Here is a 21,886-nt window from a genome sequence, read left to right on the forward strand (position 1 = left end):
AGGAAAGGGTTCTCTGAGCCAGGATGGAATTGCTGGACAAAACCAGAGAAAGCGAGTGTGAACATGAACAGCCCAGGTGGCCTGGTGGGCAGGGCATGCACCTGATACATGGATGTCTGATCAAATTTTTGCCTTATTCAAACCAGGGACTTCACGTGCATTCAAGTTGAGTTTCCCAATCCCCAGGTGATTCTGCAGTGTCTCTCTCCTGTGGAAGTGTAGCTACTTAAATATTTATTGGAGAAAGAGGATGATGCACGTTCAGGAGAAAGAGGATGATGCAGGTTTAAATCCTACCTGAGCTAAGTGTCCAGGTTAGGGTTATGCAAGGAGGAGGAGAAGTAGGTTTTTTTTTCTTGTTCTTGGCTGACAAAATTTTGCAAGGTCTTCAGCCTGATGCAGAAGGGGAACATTTTGGAAATCCTGAAACTTCTTCATGGGACAGGAAAAGTAAATCCCACTGAGTGAGTGGCCAGGGGGAGCCCTGGCTTGGAAGCTCAGCAAATCTCAAAACTGAGGTGCATGAGTGTAGTTTATATGTGTGAGGGGGAGTATGTCCAGGGCTGGAATAGCAGGGGTGTCGCAGCTCAGGATTGAGGGGCATGAATACAGCTGCACAAGGATAGAGGTGGAATGGCAGGCTTGCTGTGTGGCAAGATGGAGTGGGGGGGAGAGAGAGGAGCATGGAAGGGCATTAGGAGAGCACAGTGCATGTGGGCACAGTAGAATGGAATAGTAGGAGAGCTGCATGATGCTATAGGGGCATGTTAGTAGAACTGTGTGCGCGAATGGAGCGGGGAGCCCAGAGCTGAGGATAGCAGGGGCTGTGGGATGGGATGAATTCACATTTCAAGTGACAGTGATGGTCTGCTGCTCCCTTCCATCACTGGCACAAATGCGGCTGGTGGAGCACGTATCATGTCCAGAGCCAGCGAACTCCTGACTGGATGAGTCTGTGGAGGGGATGTGGAATCTCCTGTGGAAGATGACAGCCTTGCCTGTCCCTATGCTGCTGGGGAGGATCTGGGTTGTGTGTGTACCTCTTTAAGATCCTCTTTCCCCAGCAGGAGGTAGCTACCAGCTGCTGTTTGACCTCCCACCTTTTTCACGTCCAAACACAATATTTGTAGTGACCTTGGACCACCTCATGTTCGGAAGCTGGGTTGAGTCGACAATGGGAAAAACAACTTTAAAATAGCAATCAGCCACTCTTCCTCCTGCCCTTCCTCTCCTAGCTGCCTTTTATGGCTTTCCCACTACACTAGGCTCTCCCGCTGGACCTGGGCAATCCTAATCCCTGGTGACCATTGGCTCTCCAGGGCTGGATCACAACAGCCAGGAACAGTCTAGCCGGGAATAGACGTAATTGAAACATTTCCCCTGAAACAGTTTGGGAAACGCCATTTCAACAACGTGGTCTTATTTTGCAAAATTGTATCTATTTTGATGGATCCTCGTTTTGGAAAGGAAGTGGGGGGGAGGAAAAAAGTTTAGAAAGTTCCATTTTTTGGAATGCAAAGTTTCCATTTTTTTTTCAGAATGATTTTTGAGTGTAGAAATTTACTTCTCTATAAAAAAATAATTTAAAAAAATTCAGCATGGGCAATATCTAAACATGTTTTGAATTTATTGAAATAACATGTTTGGATTGACCCCATATAGAATATCAGGGTTGGAAGGGACCTCAGGAGGTCATCTAGTCCAACCCCTTGCTCAAAGCAGGACCAATCTCCAACTAAATCAAACTAAATATGATTCACCCTCCCACCCCCCAGCATTTCACTTCATGGAGGAAAAAAATCAGAATTTTGACTCCTCATTCCAGTTGGGGATGAACAAACTCAAAATCTAAAATATTTTTTGCTGGATGGGAAATCAATTTTCCAACCAGCTCCAGCTGGGAATCCAGTGGCCAGTGCCAGCTTTCTCAGAGAAAGGTGCAAGTGCCTTACTGGAGTAACCCACCCCAGTTGATGATTATTCATAGCCTCGGGAAGTGAATGACTGATATGTCTTGAAACATGACGGTTCATATCCCTGGTACATTTTCAGCCTGTCATAACCATGGATGTTTCCATATAAATATCTGTCCTAAGGTCTTTGTTGCATGCAATATCATGTGGCAAGGCATTCCACAGGGGTAATCACATGTTGTGTTACAAAACAAAAATCTTTTGGTCTGTTTCTCCTTATTTTCTCTTAGTATCCTTTTAGAATGGCGGCTTGTCCAAATGGGAATGAATGAGGTTCAGCTGTGATCATAACATAGACCAATGGATGATCTCTCGCCAGGAACCTCTCATAGTTGAGGTTGTAATGAACCCCAAATTTGTCTCTCGCACCAGTCCTATTCACCTCCTCTTTTTCCCATTAGAAAAGGAGTACTTGTGGCACCTTAGAGACTAACAAATTTATTTGAGCATAAGCTTTCGTGAGCTACAGCTCATTTCATTGGATGCTGTAGCTGTAGCTGTAGCTCACGAAAGCTTATGCTCAAATAAATTTGTTAGTCTCTAAGGTGCCACAAGTACTCCTTTTCTTTTTGCGAATACAGACCAACACGGCTGCTACTCTGAAACCTGTCTTTTTCCCATTGTTGCTGTATTTTGATTTCTATCTCCCACTCTCCCATATTCACACCTTGAAGAACACCCCAGAACAGCCACAGATTCCTTTGGATGGTAGAATGAAGCAGGGCTAGAGGAGGCTTTTGCCCCATGTTGGGTTGTCAGCAGCTAACACGACAGTGAGCCATGTGTCACAGTCCCCTGCCATGCCAGTGTCTGTCTCCTTGGCCTGGTTCCCTCCAGACAAGCTGAGGCCAGGAGTCACTGCCATAGGAATAACAGGAAGTGCTGGTAGGAGGAAAGACCAGAGAACACTCTTAATGTCTTCTGCAGGCTTTGTTTTTTTCCCCCCTTATCACAGTAAAGAGATTGTCCCTTCCTGCTACCCATCCCTGGTGGAGCCACAGTCAAGCAGGGCGTGTGGGCATGAAGGGACGTGCACTGTAAAGCAAAGCCAGTCCTCTATCGTGGCTGCATGCAGCCCGGTCCGGCCCTCACGTAGCAGCATGGGCTTCCCCGAGCACCCTGTCACACAGACAGCTGGGCGTGCACGTGTCCAGCTGCAGGGGGCTTGCATTCATACCTATATACAAAATCTCACACCCCCATAGTGGACACACACTCTGTTCCGTGCATGCGTGTGCACACACACGTGCATGCACACTGAATGTGTGCACACAGCCCAACATGGCAGACAAACACAGACTTTCTTATAGACATACATATTCTCTTGAATGTCCGCCCATCCAGCAGCATAATGCTACACTTTGACCACATGCTCAAGCGCACAAAATCATGCATGCCCATGCCAGAGATTGTTGCATTGATGCAAACAAACATGCATGCATGCATGCACATGCAACCCCCCACCTCAAATCCCACACACCCTGGCCAACAAGCACAAACACTCTCCTGTACACACATGCACCCTTCACACACTTTTGCACACTCTGTAGTCATACACACACATAGCAGCCACCTTCCCGCTTGCTCTGTCTCGCATACAATCAAGCAGACACATACTTACAAAAATACCCCCTAGCTCTTGTATGGCACTTTTCATCAGTAAATCTCAAAGCGCTTTACCAAGGCAGTCAGCATTATCCCCATTTTACAGAGGGGGAAACTGAAGAATGGAGCAGGTAGGTCATTTGGCCAAGTGAATCCAGCAGGGGAGAGGCAGAGTTGGGACTAGACCGGTGCACATACTCCCTCACCTTCCCCCCAATACATACATGCCTCTCTCTCTCACTGTCTCACCCACCCCCTGCCTCCACTTTCATTCCCTCCTGAGCTGCCAGTCATACCCCCACTCAGTTAAACTGTTTACTCTTTATTATTAATATACATTTATGAAAAAATTCTCACAGGTACAAAAGTTCACGTTTATAAAATCTCTGTAGAAAGATTTTAATCTTTCCCCCGCCCCTCCTCAACCACAGACACTAAGCATGGCAAAGGACAGCTGCTGGGAGAGGGGTGAATAGAAGGAAGAGAGCCCCAGCTAAGCAGAGCACACCAGTCCAGCTCAAACACCATGTGGGATGTGGTTTTTGTGAAAAGCCTCGTTTCTCCAGCTCCGCCCATAGCTTCCCCGTTGTCCGCTGCAAGATGGTGGCAGGACTGGGATATCCCAGCTCTGAGGATTTGCTCTGCTGATCCCTCATACGCATCACAAGCAGAGGTCCAATGAAGGTCTGGCAAAAGAGAGGGCTAGTCTACAGTACAATGGCTCTGTATAGCTATACTGGCACAGTTTCCTTGTGGAGACTTGGCACATACTAGCAAAAAAGAGTTGTGCCGACATAGGATCACCACCTCCCTGAATGTCATAAGCTAAACTGGCAAATGTGCTCTCTTGCTGGTACAGGCTGAGTCTATACAGGAGTGGGGTGGGGGGATTTGAAGGCATAATTATGTCAGTGGGGGGTGTGATTTTTTTTTCCCCACACTCCTAGCCAACACCGCTATGCTGGCAAAATTTTGTAGTGTAGACTTGGCTCAGGGTTCCCTCCAACTACAGCTGGCGGAAAAATGATCCAAAAATTTTTGGAGGGGGGATTCAAAATTTTCAATTTCATTTTCATTCCATGGGTTTCAATTATTTTTTGGCAAAATTTTTAATATAAAATGTTTGATTTTGAAAATCTTTTTTTCCCTTTCTTTTTACCCCCCCCCATTTTCCCTCCTTTTCTTTGCTCTTTTCCCACTGAAGAAATGTGGGAGGGAAAAGAGGGGAAAGGGAGGGATAAAAAGGAAAAATAAAATAAAAATTCAACTCTTGGTTTTTTTGCGAACAATGCAAAATTTTGAAATAAAATACATTTTTGTAGAAAGTGTTTGGTTCTAAAAATGTTTTTGGTTTTGATTTCTTTCCTCTCCTTTAAAAAAAAACCAAAACACTTGTTTTTCCTCCTTTTCCAACTGAAAAAGAGGAAGAAGGAAGCAAAAAGGATAAAAGAAGGAAAAACTTTTTTAAAATGTCTATTATTGGATTTCTTTGAGAATAATAGAAATTTTTGAAATAAAATACATAACATTTGTAGAGCAATTTAGGGGTTTGAAAATGTTCATTTCTTCAGCGTGTGGGTTTTCAGTTTTTTTTCTCTCCCTTTTTGATTTTTGTCACTGAAAAATTGGGGGAAAAGAGGGAGGAAAAAAGAAAACACCTGAAATCAAAATTGTCTTGTTTTCAGGTTTAATGACCATAAGAAACAAACAGATTAAAAACAATATTTCTTTTTGAAACAAAGGCCATTTTTAGGGTGCAAAAGGTTTGTTAAAAATAAGACACCACATTTGTCCCCAAGGTATGCCAGCAATTGCCTCAGTGGTGAGGGTCTTGATTCTCTAGTGCTGTAATGTGGCTAAGACATCAAAGACTATCCTTGACACTGGGCATTGGGGTTGGCCCATTCAGAATTCAAAAGGTGTGGGGAAAAAAATCCTTTGTGTTCTGGCTCAGTCGATTCTGCATTTGGACTGGAGGAGCCCTCAGACATAGCAGCTAGGGAATGACAGCAGCAGGCATGCAAAGGGCTGGGAGCTGCTCCTTCCCTCAGCCAGGGTCTGATTCTCTGAGCTTGGCACTCATTAAATCACACACACACAATGTACTGTACCTAAATGCAATGAACACACAAGAAAAAAATGAAACTCAAGGTGCAGGTCTTCTCCAGAAAGGTGAGGCTGTGTCACATGCTCAGTTTATAAGCTCTTCTGACTGCCAGTTCCGTAAGCTCAGCCTCTCTAAGATCTAAAAGTCAAGCTGGGGTCTTTTCATTTTCCTTGCCCTCACTCCAGAGTTCATCCCCTGGGTCCCTCAATCTCTTCTTGGATCAATGGGTGCTCTCCAGGATTCTCTGCTCCATGTTCCCCCTCTGGATCTCTTTTATTGTCCGTCTCAGCCTCCTTTCATCCTTGCACCTTTCATCTGTCCTGCATGTCTTGTTGGCTTCTGTTTCTTTGGGACCCATTCCCCCTTCTTCTGAAACTTTGCTAGTTCTGCGAGGAGGTCCTACCCTTCCCTCAGAAGCCACATGGACTGGCTTCTTCACATGTCTGGCAAGTGGGGAAGATCCTGTGGGCCATATTATGCCCTCAATGACTTTTGCGCCACCCCCACTGCCATCAAGGTTTACTAAACATGGGTTCAATTCCCTCCTCTGCAAGTTGAGCCCTCTTTGATGTTAGGCAAATCACTTACACTTTTGATTAAGCCTTAGCTTCCCACCTATAGTACTTCCTAGCCTCATGGGGATGATGTGAAGTATGTTAAAGATTGTGAGGTTTTCAGGTTCTACAGTAACAGGGGGCAGATAAGTATCTAAACATAGAGAAGTATAAGCAATATCTGCTCAACTTGGGGCTCTGTCCCCCTCTGGGGGTGACTAGGCTAACTAGAGTTTGATGGGGCTGCTATAAATAGGGTGGCTAAGCGAGCTGGAAGGAGATGATCCAGAATTCTGTGGTTTGACCCCCACTACCAACCACCCTCCCAGGCGTGTCTGTATTACCAAAGTAAGTTAATAATTCCTTTGTGGAGCGGAATCCATTGTGCACTGACTTTGCATAGCCAAAGTTTATTGTAGCAACTAAAGTTGGCTGATTTGATGCACCTAGGGGACAGATATGCTGAGTCAGAAGGTGTCATTCTCACATTGTCATTTTCCAGAGTAGAAGTGCATTTTTTTTTAAGATGTGTAGGAAATCCATTAAGGGGGCTTAAGGTTGGGGAGGGCAAATGATTCTGATGAGCAAACTGCTACATTACCTATGTGCTCTTTCCAGTTCTTGACAGCTAGATGACAGGAACGTGTGTGGGCCCGGGTTTATGTGTGAATGAGAATGGAATGTAAATCTACACTGTGATTAAAGGCTTCTCATTTCTTAGCCCTGTTTGGATCAGCTGCAGAGATTTCTGCGAGCCACATAAAAACAAACTCCTTAAAGGGAGCTGTCCCACACGGACAGATTTTTTGCCTCCTTACTTTCCGGTGGTGGCGAGACTGAAGGACATAATCTGGAAAGCTCTGGTGGCATTTGGCATTGGGTTTGGTCCTAGTTCTATGCAAAAACAAAAAATATACAAGTCTCAAAATATATTAGTTATACATCAGAGAGCACAGAGTTCTCTAAGACATATGGTTATAGAAGGTTGCTCTTCTGCTGGGAACATTGGCGATAGCGTCCTTTATTTGCGTCATCCCACAAAATGCCAGAGGCACATCTAAATCCTTCCGAAAGAAAAGTTACATCCAACTTCACCAGTGGCAGCTGATGTTGGGAGGAGCTCGTCCCAAAAATGAGCCATTGTTCCCAAATGATCTTGGTCACGTTGATCCAGTTCTTAGATAAGTTATTGGGGAGTGGCTGTGTGTGCTGGGGTTAGTGTGGCAAGAGCTGGGCATTGTGGGTTCTATCCACGCCTATGCCCATGTGGCCTTAGGAAAGTCATGCCAATCACTCAGTACCTCAGTTTCCGCATCTGTAATGCCAGGCTAATAACCACTTACCTTGAGGATCTGGCATTAGCTCCCCAACCCACCCCTTAGCAGTGGGTATGTGGACACAGACGGACTAAGCGGAGCAGTTGCTAGGGCAGAGCAGATGGTCTCTCCCTTTCTTTTTAAAAGCGTGTTTGTTTTTCAATCTGCAATTTTAATGTCCACGATGGGGAGAAATAGAGCGCTCCAGCTAGACCTACATGGGTAGCACCAGTACAGAGTAGCCCCTTTTGGTCACCACTCGCACTGTCATAGCACTTTATAACCTGACCGGCAGCACCACCTACTGTTCCGATGAAGTGAGCTGTAGCTCACGAAAGCTTATGCTCTAATAAATTTGTTAGTCTCTAAGGTGCCACAAGTACTCCTTTTCTTTTTGCGAATACAGACTAACACGGCTGCTACTCTGAAACCTGTTCCAGCCCTGAGACTGCACCATAATCCTCCCCGGGGCATAGCTTTCTAGTCCAGTCCTTGACCCTGCTGATGTCCCTCAATATTAGCCTGCAACCCCCCTGCTATCCCAGCTTTCCCCCCCCCCTCGCCAACGCCCCTTAATCCCAACTGCACCCTGCCTGCTATTCCAGTGCTGTGGGCTTCCCCCACAGCTCTGTCAATCCCTTTCTATCCTGCTATTCCAGTCCTGGGCTTCCCATTCCCACACTGCTCTGGTGATGCCTATCGGGCCCGACCTGCAGCCCTCTGCTGTCCCAGCGCTGGTGTCCCCACAGCCCTCAGTTTTGCTGATACCTCTCATCCACAGTTCTGTTAATGTGCCTCAATCCCAACTCACGGCCCCCTTGCTGTCCCAGCTGTCTTAGGCTCCCCCACCAGTTCTGCTGACACCCTTCAGTCCTAACCTACAGCCTCCCTGTTACTCTATCTCGGCACTTCCCCCTCAGGTTTGCCAGTACACTCACCCTTTCCCTGACCCCTAGTCTTGAGTTACGGACCAAGTTCAAACTCCCTGACCTATTGACTTTTCGACTTCATCCAGAGAACCGTGCATGGGCAGATCTCCCTCAACGCCAATGGCCATCCAACCGAGGACCAGCTAGAAAACAGTAGATCCTTGTTCTGGCATCTCCAACCATGCAATAGTACGTCTCAGTGGTGGGGCCATTCCTCGGAGTTAAACCTGCCTCTCTGGCCGTCAGAGATGCCACGCCTCAGGACTCTTAGTAGTACTTCCACCCAGGATACCACAGCATCCATGGCCACAGGCCCCACAGCACAAACAGAACTGATGAGCTGTAAGCTGTCCAACCCTGGAGAGCTACAGCTGTTGCAAGTCCACTTGACGTCTGCCATATATATTCCCTCCCCCGCCCAACTCCTTGTTTTAGGCTTGTAGGCAGATGTGGGACAAGAGCTGGCACAGAAGGGGATGCATGTGTGGGGGTGGATGTTGTGTCTGAGTGTGCTGGACATGGTGAAGAGCAGAACTGGTGACTGACTTGGGTTGTGGCAGCCCATCAGTGTTGTGAGTGGCGTTGGGCCTTGTCTCGTTGGCTGTCTCCAATGCCGCCGGCAATGTGAAGGGGTTAGTACAAGGCACGGCTAGATCTCCTTGCCTCACAGGCCTCGCCCCACTGGGCACAGTGGCTGGGGGATCAGAAGGGACTGGGAGCGGAGATGCTGGTTTCCCCAGGCAGCTGCAGCTGCGGATAGAAGATGGAGCAGCTTGTGACAGCACTGAGCACAGCCAGCCAGCCCCGACCCAGGCAGCCCCAGCTCTCAATGACATCTCCCCAGCCATTGGGGGAAGGGCACTGTGGCCAGGACCATGCACCTATATCTCCTCATCCTCGCTGGCCTTGCTCCAGCGGTGACAGCAGTTGGCAGTGATGCCCAGCAGGAAATTGGTGGCCACGGAGGCAATAGAGACAACGAAGCCCACAAAGGCAATGAAGAGATAATCGTCCAACGTCAAGGTCAAGTGGCAGGCCTTGAAACTCTCCTCTGTCAGTGAGAACAAGGGGGCTCCCTCCACCTCGGGTGGGGCACGGCACTCGGCCAGCTGGGAATCTGCAATGAGAAACAGGTAGATGAGAAAAAGGAGAAGGTCCTATATGCAGAAATTATCCCTCTACTCCACACAGGTAACATTGGCTCTAGCACGTCCAATATCCATTTGTTCCCAGCTCTGATGCAAACTCATTGTGTGACCTTGGGCAAATCACTTAGCCTCTCTGTGTCTCAGTTTCACCATTTCTAAAAGGAGTCTAATAATATTCACCTACTTCTGTAAAGGGCTTTGAGATCTTTGAATGAAAGGCACAAAGTATAATCCTTGTTAGTCGCTTTCTCTCCTGCCTGAAGTTTCTGGATGGTAATGATGACCCTATTTCAGTCTTGTCATCTGGATAGTCAGAGGTTGCAGTGGAGATGTTCATAACATAGTCATGATGCAGCACAACTGCATCACAATGCCAGTCATAACCCTCAATCATGATGTCACAGCACATCACCAGTAGTCACAGCTGTGTCACTGTGTTACAGTGTAACATCACCATGGGGCAGCATTGAAAGCTGAGATCTTGCCAAACCCCCATGTGACATGAGGTCATGGAACTCAACCCAGCTCAACATCATCATGATGCAACTCAAGGGTGACCACATCAGGACACGGCACCCTCATAACGTCACCCTCCAATGTGTCCTTTCAATTTTGGTGCTTCCAGGTTTTGGGTGCTCAACTTGAGATACATGGGGCCTGGTTTTCCATCTCCATCTCTGCTTGAATTCCATGAGAGCTGCAGTGTCCACTGCCTCTGTAAATCAGGGAAATAAATTGGGCACTCAAAATTGGAGATGCTCCAAATTATTGGGTGTGTTGGGATAATTTTGGCCCTGGTGCCATGATACTTGGCAGATGGGTGCAAAACAGATGGTGGATAGATAAATTCACTAGAACCACAATGTCACAACAGTATGTCCCCTTTGCACAATGCATTCCCATCACCAGCCTCCAAATGGCATAATGATTCCATGAGACAAGGTCACCAGATAATGATGTTGCATCAGAATCAACTGTGTTATTATCCTGAAGTCCTCCATGTGGGGAAATCCTATCAAACGTAGGACAGGAGAGAGCCCTATCTGGCAATCACTGCTGTTATTCAATCAAAGGGCTCACTGGAGAATGCAATGAGGATCAGCAGTACTAGGGGATCCTCAGAACTGAGAGAGGATGTTTAGATGGAGCCAGAGTCTACTGCAGCTGCGGGAACTCTGGGAAGAATATCCCCTCCCACCACAGCTCCTGCAGTCAGCAGCTTGTGTGATCAGCAACAAGGGCAGGAAGTAACTAATAACACAAGAATCAAAAGAGGGCAGAAGGACAGGGAGGAAATGCAGATTTCTGGCATCCCATTGCTGACTGTGGTTCTGCCTTTGCAAAGACAGAGATAGGCAAAGCCACACCTTACAAGGCCAGTGGGTTCAAACAGAGTCCATTCCTACCAGTCTGGTGCATCTCTCTCCTGCCCTGCAGCAACCACTCTTCTATTCCTAATCCCCCTACCCTATGTCCTCCAGTAACTGTTCAGCAATTCTGGTCCATGTCTCCCAACACACACACACAGCTCTGCCTATGCCTCTCAGTCTAGTCCTGCAGCCTGCCCTGCTATTCCATGCCTGGTCTCCCTCCAGAGCTATCCCAATGCTCTTCAGTCCCAATCCACATCCCAGCCTACTATTCCAGCATTGGGCTCCTCACTGTCCCACACACATAGCTCTATTCATGCCCCTCAGTCCCAATTTACAGCCTCCTTCCATCTCAGCCCCGGGTTCTCTCCACACACAGCTCTGCCAATGTGCCTTGATCCTGACCTGCAGCCTCCCCAGAGCTATTCTAGGAGGGCCCATCCAGTTCCACTTGAAATGGACTCTAGGGTTGCACCTCCAGGAAGTGCTTCCTGGAATGGCCTCTGTTTGCAGTCCCCTGGAGCAGAACACCAGGACTGGATTCTGTGCCTCTGTAGAGGACTCTGAACAGGTTCCTCTCTTGATCTGGGCCTGCTGCCTTGGACCTTCTGGCTGGTGCTGGGAGGAGACAGAGGCCTTTCCCTTCACAGAAGGTCACATCCTGTGCAACATACCTGAGGTGCAGTGCTGGATGCGATTCCTCAGCCACTTCAGGAGTGGCTCCATGGTGCAGCCACACACCCAGGGGTTGCCCCCGATCTGTAGGGTCACCAGCCCCGGGAGATCCTCCAGGGCTTCCAGGCTGAGGAAGGACAGCCCCCCATGGCTGAGGTCCAGGTCATGGAGCTGGGTTAGCCCCCGGAAAGCCTGGGGATGCACCTTTCGCAGGCACGGGTTGTGGCTCAGGTCAATCCTCACCAGGCTGTTGGCCTCTTGGAACATATTAGCAGCCACATGGCTGAAGTTGTTGTAGCTCAGGTCCAGGTGGGCCAGCCGCTTGGCAGTCAGGAAGAGCCCAGCAGGCAGCTCCGTCAGGGAGTTATTCCTTAGGTCCAACACCCTCAGCTCAGCATAGCAGGTGAGGTAGCCCGGTGGGATAGTGGTGATGCGGTTATGCGCCAGGCTCAGGTTGCTGGTGTCTAGGGGCAGGTCAGGGGGCACCGAGAAGAGCCTCTGCCCGCTGCAATCCACCACGTGGCTGCGGCAGGTGCAGAGGACGGGGCAGCTGGCACTGGCCTCAGAGAAGGCCATTGCCATGGCAATCAGGAAAGGGGTCAGGAGCATGGCAGAGGAGCAGCGGGACATGGGCCCCTCTCCCCACAGCCAAGTGCAGCCTGTGCCCATTTTAGTTGGTCTTGAGAAACATGTCACATGGAGGCAGAAGAAGGAGTAAGTGGGAGTCATTCATGCCTGAAGGTGGCTACATGCTGGCTGCAGGAGAAGGCCGGGCCTTAGACCCATTGTCTATCAAGTGCCAGGGCCACAGTCACTAGCACACCATGCACCATGAAGGGTGGGCCAGGAACGACAGGGTCCTGACTCCTCGGACAGCACTTTAGTAGCCCATTCATCACCCTTTATAGTGTATGAAGTGGAGAGCAAAAAGAAACGTAGCTGTATCCATCAGTCTACACCTTCCATTGATCCTTCAAGTGATCAAAAATGAGAGGAAAGCAACTAAAATCAGGGATCTTTTTCTTCCAGTTCATCAACACCCTTGGGACAATGGTTTGAGCCCATGAAAAAAACTTTCTCATTCCCTTTCATGCATTTGTCTGCTGGGAATGAATGCCTGTTTCGCTGAAGCCGAGATGAAGCCAGGCCAAGAAATTTAACTCCACTGAAACCAAAGGTATATTTTAGTTGCAAAGCAAATCCAGCTCCGATTCAGCAGAAGCAACAGGGCCTTTTCCTGGAGTGATTTAGGTCTGTTTAGTGCACGAGCAGAGGAACAGCATTTGAAATCCAGATAATAGGTTCTCCACATTGATGGTCAAAATCCTGGAGGACTCAACATCAGCCCAACAATATAGACTCCTTGGGTGGCTTGTGCCTGGGACAATCAGGAGAAACTAAGGCTGGAAATAAACCCTTTCTAAGGCTGTGATTTCTGCAGTCTGGGAGAGGCCAGTGGGACTGAGATGTTGGGGGGTGTGGTGGGGAGGAGATCTAGAAGGAAAGTGAAGGGCTTGGAGTCCTGGGGTATCAGCTGCTGGTTTATCTTTCACTCCCAGTCTCCCTCCCAGCAGGCAGCAACAGGGCTCCAACTGCGTGACCTGCCAAGGAAACAGAGAAATCAAAGACTCAGCAACAAGGTCATCAACCAGCTGGTGTGTTCATACACTCATAGGTTCCAAGGCCAGACGGGACCCATTTTGATCATCTAGTCTGACCTCCTGTCTAGCACAGGCCAAAGAATGGCCTCCAAATCATTCCTAGCATAGAGTTTTCAGAGAAACAGCCCATCTTAATTGAAAAATTGTCAGTGATGAAGAATCCACCACGACCCTTGGTAAATTGTTCCAATGGTTAATTACTCTCACTCTTAGAAATGTGCACCTTATTCCCAGGCTGAATTTGTCTCGCTTCAACTTCCAGCCATGGGAGGAGACGAGGGAATGGATGGGAATCATCTCACAGTCTCTCTAACTTATTAGTCAGCTCCACTGCCTATCTGCATCCCTCTCTGTCCTTCCACCCTATTCACTCTGCTTCAGTCCTGCTCTCTTCTGCAATACCCCCCTGCTTTTATTAGCACTAGCACCCACTCAGCTCTGTCAGTGCAGTTCAGTCCTGACCTGCTCCTCCAGCCTAGGGTCCCCGCCATAGCCATAGCTCTGCTGTTGCCTCTCCGTCCCAACCTGCAGCCCTCTGCTATCTCCACTCTGAGCTCCCCTCCTGATCCCTACTGTGTTGATGACTCTCAATCCTGACCCGCCCTAGACTCGCTTCACACACATGCAGCTCTGCTGAAGCCCCAAGAGCCTAGGCATAGATTAAGAGGTAAAGGCCTAGTCAGCAAAAGAAATGGGACTCCAACCTCACTGACCTTGGATAAAACCCCCTCAAATTGCATGACTTGCCAAGGGCAAAGCAAGAGCCTAATACCCAGAGGAAGCATCTATCAACCTTTCTGATCCTTCAGTCCCACCCGGCAGCTTTTGCAGTCCCTGGACCCCACACCACCCTGCCAATGCCCCTCCCTGCTCTGCATCATCCCCTACTCTGTCAATCCAGGGCCTCCACTCAGAACTCTGCCAGTGCCTCTGGATCCTGCCCTGCAAGCTGCCTGCTGTCCCAACCCTGGACCTCCCCTCAGGCTCTGCCAAAGCCCCTGATGCCTCCCATCTAGCACCCCTTACTCTTCCAGTCCCGGGCCACTTTCCACCCCTGCTGAGGCCCATCGATGACCTGAAGAGCCCTCCACTATTCCAGTCTTTCGCCTGGTGTCAGTCTCCTTCCCTTTCTGTCTCATTCTCCCTGTCTGGCCATATTTCTTTCTCTCCGTTGCTTTTCCCAGAGACATGCCCTCCTGTGCTCCAGCTCACACCTTGCCTCCCCTTCCATCCCCCGCCCCCCTTCAAGATCATCAAGCACCTCCACCAGCCCCACTCCATTCGGTCAGGAAAGCTGCTCACCGGTCCACCCTCCAGCGCTCCCTGCCCCCCACTTCTCAGGTAGGTGTCCCTTCTCCCCAGGGCTCCAGCACACCTACCGCCACAAAGCCATTGCTCTCCCTGCTGGACTGTCCCCACCCTGTCCTCAAGGCACAGACCCTCAGGACAAACACGCACACCTGGCCAGCCGCCGCCCTTTAAGACACACCCTGCCTGCACACTCACTCCCAGCCCCCTCTCCATCTCCTCTACCTACCCCCATACTCTGTCCAGTTAGCACAAGCCAGATACTCACTTCAGCCCAAAGAGATCCGCAAAGCAGCTGCGATGCAGACAAGTATCTCCAGTCTTTCTGGGCGTCCCCATGTTCGTCAGACCGGCAGGCATCCTTCTCCTCTCCTCAGTGGCTTCTGGCTCCTTGGGCAGCACCCCTGACAGCTCCCCCTCGCCTTCTCCCTGTCCGTCAGATCCTCTATCTGTCCCTCTCTTCAAAGGAGTGGGTGTGAGACAAGTGGAGGGAATGACAGTGTCTCTTCTTGAATTGCAGCAGCAGCTGCTGCTGAGTCTGTTAATTCATCCAGGTCTTTCCCCACCTCCTCCTCCTCCTTTCTCTCTCAGTCTTTCTTTTTTTTTTTCCCCCCTCGAGGGCCAGGTACTGACGTGGCACTGTCTCTTAGCAACTGCCTCCACATCTCTGAGCAACAGAGGAGCTGGCTGCAGACCCCACTGAGCAGAGAAGGAAAACAGAGGAAGCAAACGGTGGGGATCAATGCCACCCACAGGATCCTAAGGACACAGAGAGAGAGACAGACACACAAGTTGGTGGGGGGTGATATGCAGACAGGCAGGGATGGGGGAGGCAGAGAGAGGAGGGAGCAGTGAGCCAGAGCGGATGCAAACAGGGATGTGGAGACAGACTCCAGGGGGGAGAAAGGGGGAAAAAATGAAGGAGAGAATGAATAAAGAAGGGCCAGGAAGGAAGAGGTGAGAGAGAATAAGCTGCAAGCTGCCTGGGATGGGCCCTTCAAGATCATCAAGCAGCTGAATGAAGAGAACTATGTGGTGGAACTGCCCAACTGGGCTCACAGCCACCGGGTGTACCATGTCAACATGATGGAGCTGTACTGTGACAGGGAGAGGCTGGTACTGGCCATGTGTGGCCACTGGGAGAAGGGGAAAGATCCCCTGGTGGGTCTCTCTGAGACAGGAGCCAGCCCCTTGCTGGAATCAGTTTCCCTCTCTGACCAGCTAACCCCTGCCCAGCAGGCAGAGATGAGAGAGGCGCTGCATTCGTACCAACAGCTGATTTCCAACTGCCCTGGGCTCACTAAACGAGCTGTCCACTGGGGGAGATGGGAGCCAGCCCTCCCATCAGGTGTTCCCCCTTTCAGAGTAACTGGGAACACAGGTCAGGTCCTGGAGGGAGAGGTCAGAGACATGCTAGCTTTAGGGGTGATCCAGCCCCGGTTTACAGTGCCAGGTTTACAATGGCTCCAGTGGCTCCAGGGAGCCGGACCCATGCTCAAAAGGGACCCAGGCCTGCTCCACTTGCACTGCACCCCAAGACCCAATTGGCTCGCTCCACCCACCACTTGCTCCTCTTGGCCTGCCCGCTGGTTAGCCAAGGGCTCCTCTTCACCCCCTGGTCCCACCCACTGCTCCTCTCAGCCCCCTGGCCGGACCCCAGTGAAGTGCTCTGGGCAGTCTCTGCTTCCCACCACCTGTGGGGCCCCACCTGTCTCCCCAAAACTGAGCCACCATGGACTGGTGCAGAAGCCTGGCCAGTCTCAGCCAGGTTGGGGGGAGGTTGGGGGGAACAGTGTGGAGGGCTTGGCTGGGTCCCTCCAGACAAGTGCGTCTTGAGGGACCCCGGCCGGGGCAGGTCCTGGCTTGGCTGATCATGCCACTCTTGAGGGGCCGGAGCCCCAGTTGCCTCCCAGCAGGCTGGTGAGTGTGGCCAGGAGGCAGGGCTTGAGGGAGTGGGTCTGTGGGGTGTATGGGGGGGGGGCTGGGCTGTGAAGGGGTGGGGAGGATCTATGACTGTTGGGGCACTAGGGAATGGGAGTTCTGTGGGGAATGCTGGGAAGTTGTGGTGGGGCTGTGGGCAGGAGTGGTGTTATGCAGAGCGTTGTACATTTGTGGGTGAGTCTCAGGGGGGCACTGGGCATAGGGAGTCGGGGGGTTTTGGGTGGGGGAGGCTGTGTGGTGTGGCATGGGCCTGCCCCCAAGGGGAAGGGGTATGCTGGCAGCACAGGGCCGGGCAGGCCACTGTGCATCTGGCAACTGCTGGTTTGTAAATAGTGCCCTCACATTGGGCGGAGCAAGGCTTCCCCTTCCATGCTATGGCCCATTGCTCCGGAGACTGACCTCCCTGCGCCATGCTCCATTGCCCCCATGGGGGCCAAAAACATGTTTGGCACCGGGCCCACAAAAGGTTAATCCGGCCTGGCCCCAGGGCCTCTCCCATGGTGCTGGTACCCAGGAAAGATGGGTCGATCCGATTCTGTGTGGCCTATCAGAAGCTCAATGTCTGGTGCCTGCCCTATGCCTGGGCCTGACAAGATCCTAAACAAGTTGTGGGGGACTTGGTACCCCACGAACAGGGATCTCACCAAAGGCTACTGTCAGGTGCCTTTGGATCCAGATGCCAGGTTGAAACCTGCTTTTATCACCCCTTTGGGGCTGTATAAATCCCTGATCCTACTTTTCGGTCTCAAGAAGGTGCCAGTCACCTGCCAGAGCCAGGTCGATCAGTTACTGAAGGGGATGGAGAATTTTACCCTAGCATACATTGATGATATTTGTGTCGTTAGCCAGATCTATGAGGACCATGTATCCCAGGTGAAGAAGGGGCTGGGTCACCTCCAGGATGCAGGGCTGACTGTAAAAGCTGGGAAGTGCAGGTGGGGATGGCAGACGTGTTCTACCTGCGCCACAAGGTGGGGAGTGGCTGCCTAAAGTCAGAGCTGGCCAAGATGGAGGCGATCAGAGATTGGCCCGCTTCCCAGACTAAGAAACAGGCCCGGGCCTTTATTGAGATGGCAGGGCACTACTGGAGGTTTGTGCCCTACCTTAGCTCTGGGTCAGCTCCCATCACAGAGTTATGCAAAAAGGGGAAGCCAGACAAGCTGGTCAGGACCGTGCAGTTCCAGAGGGCTCTCTGTACGCTGAAAGAGGATCTGGTCAAGGGCCCAGTGCTGGGAAACCCAGACTTTGACAAGCCCTTTATGGTATTCACCGATGTCTCAGACACAGGGCTGGGCATGGTGCCGATGCAAGGGGGGAGAAACACCCCATCATGTACCTGAGGAGGAAATTGCTGCCCCAGAAGCAGAGCTATGTGGCCATAGAGAAGGAATGCCTCACCCTGGGGTGGGCTCTTAAAAGGCTGCAGCCAGATCCATTTGGGCAGTGCTTCACTGTATACACTGACCACTCACCCTGCTGTGGCTGCACCAGATGCAAGGGGACGATGCCAAGCTCCTGAGGTGAAGTCTGCCTCTCCCAGAGTATGACATGGAGGTGGTCCATGTTAAGGGGAGTGCAAATGTTATAGCTGATGCTTTGTCCCAGAAAGGGGGGCCCAAACTTCCCCAGGTCACTGGCTAAAGTGACCCCACTCAGTTTGGTCTCAAAGGGGGAGAGATGTGATGAAGTGGGGATTTTCCCTTGTTATGTTGTATGTGAGCTGTTAAGGTTCCTTCCCCACTCTGAACTGTAGGGTACAGATGTGGAGACCTGCATGAAAGACCCCCTAAGCTTATTTTTACCAGTTTAGGTTAAAACTTCCCATGGTACAAACTTTGCCTTGGCCTTGAACAGTATGCTGCCACCACCAAGAGTTTTAAACAAAGAAAAAGGGAAAGAGACCGCTTGGAGACGTCTTCCCCCAAAATATCCCCCCAAGCACTACACCCCCTTTCCTGGGGAGGGCTTGATAAGAATCCTTACCAATTTGTACAGGTGAACACAGACTCAAAGCCTTGGATCTTAAGAACAATGAAAAATCAATCAGGTTCTTAAAAGAAGAATTTTATTAAAATTATTATTAAAATTTATTAATTAAATTAAAAGATTAAAAGAAGAATCACCTCTGTAAAATCAGGATGGTAAATACCTTACAGGGAAATCAGATTTAAAACATAGAGAATCCCTCTAGGCAAAACCTTAAGTTACAAAAGGACACAAAAACAGGAATATACATTCCATCCAGCACAGCTTATTTTACCAGCCATTAAACAAAAGGAAATCTAATGCATTTCTAGCTAGATTACTTACTAACTTTACAGGATTTGTAAGGCTGCATTTCTGATCTGTTCCCGGCAAAAGCATCACACAGACAGACGAACCCTTTGTTCCCCCCCTCCAGATTTGAAAGTATCTTGTCCTCTCATTGGTCATTTTGGGTCAGGTGCAAGCTAGGTTACCTTAGCTTCTTAACCCTTTACAGGTGAAAGGGTTTTGCCCCTGGCCAGGAGGGATTTTATTGCACTGTATACAGACTGGTGGTTACCCTTCCCTTTATATTTATGACTTGAGCCTATGTGAATTTTATTGTTTTGCATGAATACTGTGTGTGCCTCAGTTTCCCTGTGTGCTGCACCAATGCCTTGGTGGTGGGAACAGAGGTAAATGCAGCCACTCCAGCTGCCTGCATGTATGCTATGGCAGGGCCCTTCATAATCTGAGACCCAGGAGGGAGATGCAACCAAGTAACAACCAGGTGACTCTTTGCTCAGAAAGCAAGACAAAGATGAGGAGGAGCCACGGGGGTGTGGGAGGTCAGATCCCTGGTAGCTTGGGGAACTGGAAGAGGGGGAGTCCAGGGCATTGCGCCAGTTACTCCGTGATAGGGGGCACACAGGCTGGGCATGGGAAAGCCAGCCTGAACAGGGCTATTGTCCTCCTCAGCCAACCAGTTTTTCCAGCCCCTCCCCCGCAACCCATATTGCCTTTCCCCATGCAACCATCCCGTCCCGCAATGGCCTATTGCAGCTTCCTGGGTCATCTGGGTGGTTATTTCTCAGGTACACCCAGGCTGTTGTTCTGCCTTCCCTGTGTGAGTCTGGCGCCCTCCTGGGGTGTCTCATCCTCTGTTTTCCCACTGCTTGGTTGCTAGTATCCGGCTGCCAGGCAGATGGCCAAGTCCCCTGGAGGCCAGGCAACTTTGTGTGTGGAGCTCTCCCTGTGGTAGGCATTAATTGGTGCTTATTTTCATTTCAGATCACACCAGGCTTTAAGGGAAGCTCCAGAGGGTGGGTGGCATAAAGGCAAATATTTTAGCTAAATCTCATTAGTTAGGGATAAAACTCAGCACTGACTGCTTCAAACACACTGCTCTCTGTTACTTGTATTACTGTCATTATTAGTATTTATTTGTGTACGCTCTGCCTACTCAGCGTTGCCCTCTGTCCTGCTCTTGGAGCAGCTCCGCCAGCTCGAGGTTGAGGAGAATGCCCAAAAAACAAAACAAAAAAGAAAAGCAGATGCTTTCTGCAACAAACATTTATTTAGTCGAAAATCCAATTTTCCATTAAAAAAAATTGCATCCAACCTGTGATGGGTTGAATCACAGAAACCCCCTGGGAGCTGCCACCTGATGTGCCAAGACCACTTCTGCTCCAGCTTTCTTGTCCAGTCATCTTAGGACTTCAGTGCCCTGCCTGGTTTGAGCCAGACCCGCTAGCCTCCTGCAAACCCAGACCCAGGTCTGAACCACATCCCCTAACAGCTGTAGGCTTAACTGAAAGCAGCTTGCAGAAGTGTTCCTGTCTTTAACACTCAGATGCCCAACTCCCAATGGTGTCCAAACCCTAAATACATCCGTTTTACCCTGTATAAAGCTTATACAGGGTAAACTCATAAATTGTTCACCCTCTATAACACTGACAGAGAGATATGCACAGTTGTTTCCCCCCTCCCCCCCAGATATCAATACATACTCTGGGTTAATTAATAAGTAAAAAGTGATTTTATTAAATACAGAAAGTAGGATTTAAGTGGTTCCAAGTAGTAACAGACAGAATAAAGTGAATTACCAAGCAAAATAAAATAAAACATGCAAGTCTAAGTCGTACAGTAATAAAAACTGCATACAGATAAAATCTCACCTTTAGAAATGTTTCATTAAGTTTCTTTCACAGACTGGATATATTTATAGTCTGGGCACAATCCTTTCCCCTGGTACAGCCCTTGTTCCAGCTCAGGTGGTAGCTAGGGGATTTCTCATGATGGCTGATCCTCCTTGTTCTGTTCCACCCACTTATATATATCTTTTGCATAAGGCGGGAATCCTTTGTCCCTCTGGGTTCCCACCCCTCCTTCTCAGTGGAAAAGCACCAAGTTAAAGATGGATTACATGTCACTGTAAGACCCCAAGCCTTCATTCCTCCCAGCCCGACTCACGGGAAGGCATGCCTGCAAACAGAGTCATCCACAGTCAGTTGTCCTGGTTGATGGGAGCCATCAAGATTCCAAACCACCATTAATGGCCCACACTTTACATAATTACAACAGGCCCTCAGACTTATATTTCATATTTCTAGTTTCAGATACAAGAGTGATACAGTTATACACCTAGGATGACCACACTCAGTAGATTATAAGCTTTCCAATGATACCTTACAAGAGACCTTTTGCATGAAGCATGTTCTAGTTACATTTATATTCACATTCATTAGCATATTTTTAAAAAATCTTATAGGGTGTGTCACACAACCCTGCTTGTGATTACCGGTAGGAAAGCAGCCTTTATGATAGCCATCTGCAGCTGGACATTCCAGAGTCATAGGAACAAGTCAGCCTAGAAGCCATCTCTGTTTGACAGTAACGGGACTATGGGTCACCAAGTGGCAAGACAATGCTAACAAACCTCATTCCCAGAGTCTGTTCTCAAGCCATGACACACGTATGCCTGGAAGCACCACCTGAGTGACAGCAATTGCTCCTCTAACTTTCATTGCATCTTGGCTTTCATTTAGTTGAGCAGGCTGGCTCTGCTGATCATATTCCTTATTCGGCTGAAGAAAGAGAACCCAGGGAACTACAGCCTTACATCAGTCCCTGGCAAAATCATGGAGAAGGTCTTCAAGGAATCCATTTTGAAGCACTTGGAGGAGAGGAAGGTGATCAGAAACAGTCAACATGGATTCACCAAGACCAAGTCATGCCTGACCAACCTAATTGCCATCTATGATGAGATAACTGGCACTGTGGATATGGGGAAAGCGTTGGATGTGATATATCTTGACTTTAGCAAAGCTTTTGA

The 21,886-nt window shown here is 49.5% G+C and overlaps 1 protein-coding gene across 2 annotated transcripts; it reads right to left on the reverse strand.

Annotated features, from left to right (window-relative positions):
• Nucleotides 1-3,883: 3,883 nt before the first annotated feature.
• LRRC55 (leucine rich repeat containing 55) lies at nucleotides 3,884-15,235 on the reverse strand. 2 transcript variants are annotated; one of them, XR_006282158.1, is made up of 4 exons: nucleotides 14,915-15,226; nucleotides 11,677-13,278; nucleotides 7,987-9,601; nucleotides 3,884-7,859 (listed from the first exon to the last, which is right to left on the reverse strand). XR_006282158.1 is itself a non-coding variant. In XM_038404293.1 (3 exons), the coding sequence occupies exons 2-3, from the start codon at nucleotides 12,404-12,406 to the stop codon at nucleotides 9,366-9,368; spliced, it is 966 nt and encodes a 321-aa protein (XP_038260221.1). In that variant the 5' UTR covers nucleotides 12,407-13,278; nucleotides 14,915-15,235; the 3' UTR covers nucleotides 3,890-9,365. The 2 variants fall into 2 exon arrangements, 1 of the variants encoding a protein (XP_038260221.1); XM_038404293.1 differs by having other exon boundaries at nucleotides 3,890-9,601; nucleotides 14,915-15,235.
• Between the last annotated feature and the right edge of the window lie 6,651 nt (nucleotides 15,236-21,886).

This window comes from Dermochelys coriacea, chromosome 6, assembly GCF_009764565.3.
Source record: "Dermochelys coriacea isolate rDerCor1 chromosome 6, rDerCor1.pri.v4, whole genome shotgun sequence".
Taxonomy (NCBI): domain Eukaryota; kingdom Metazoa; phylum Chordata; order Testudines; family Dermochelyidae; genus Dermochelys; species Dermochelys coriacea.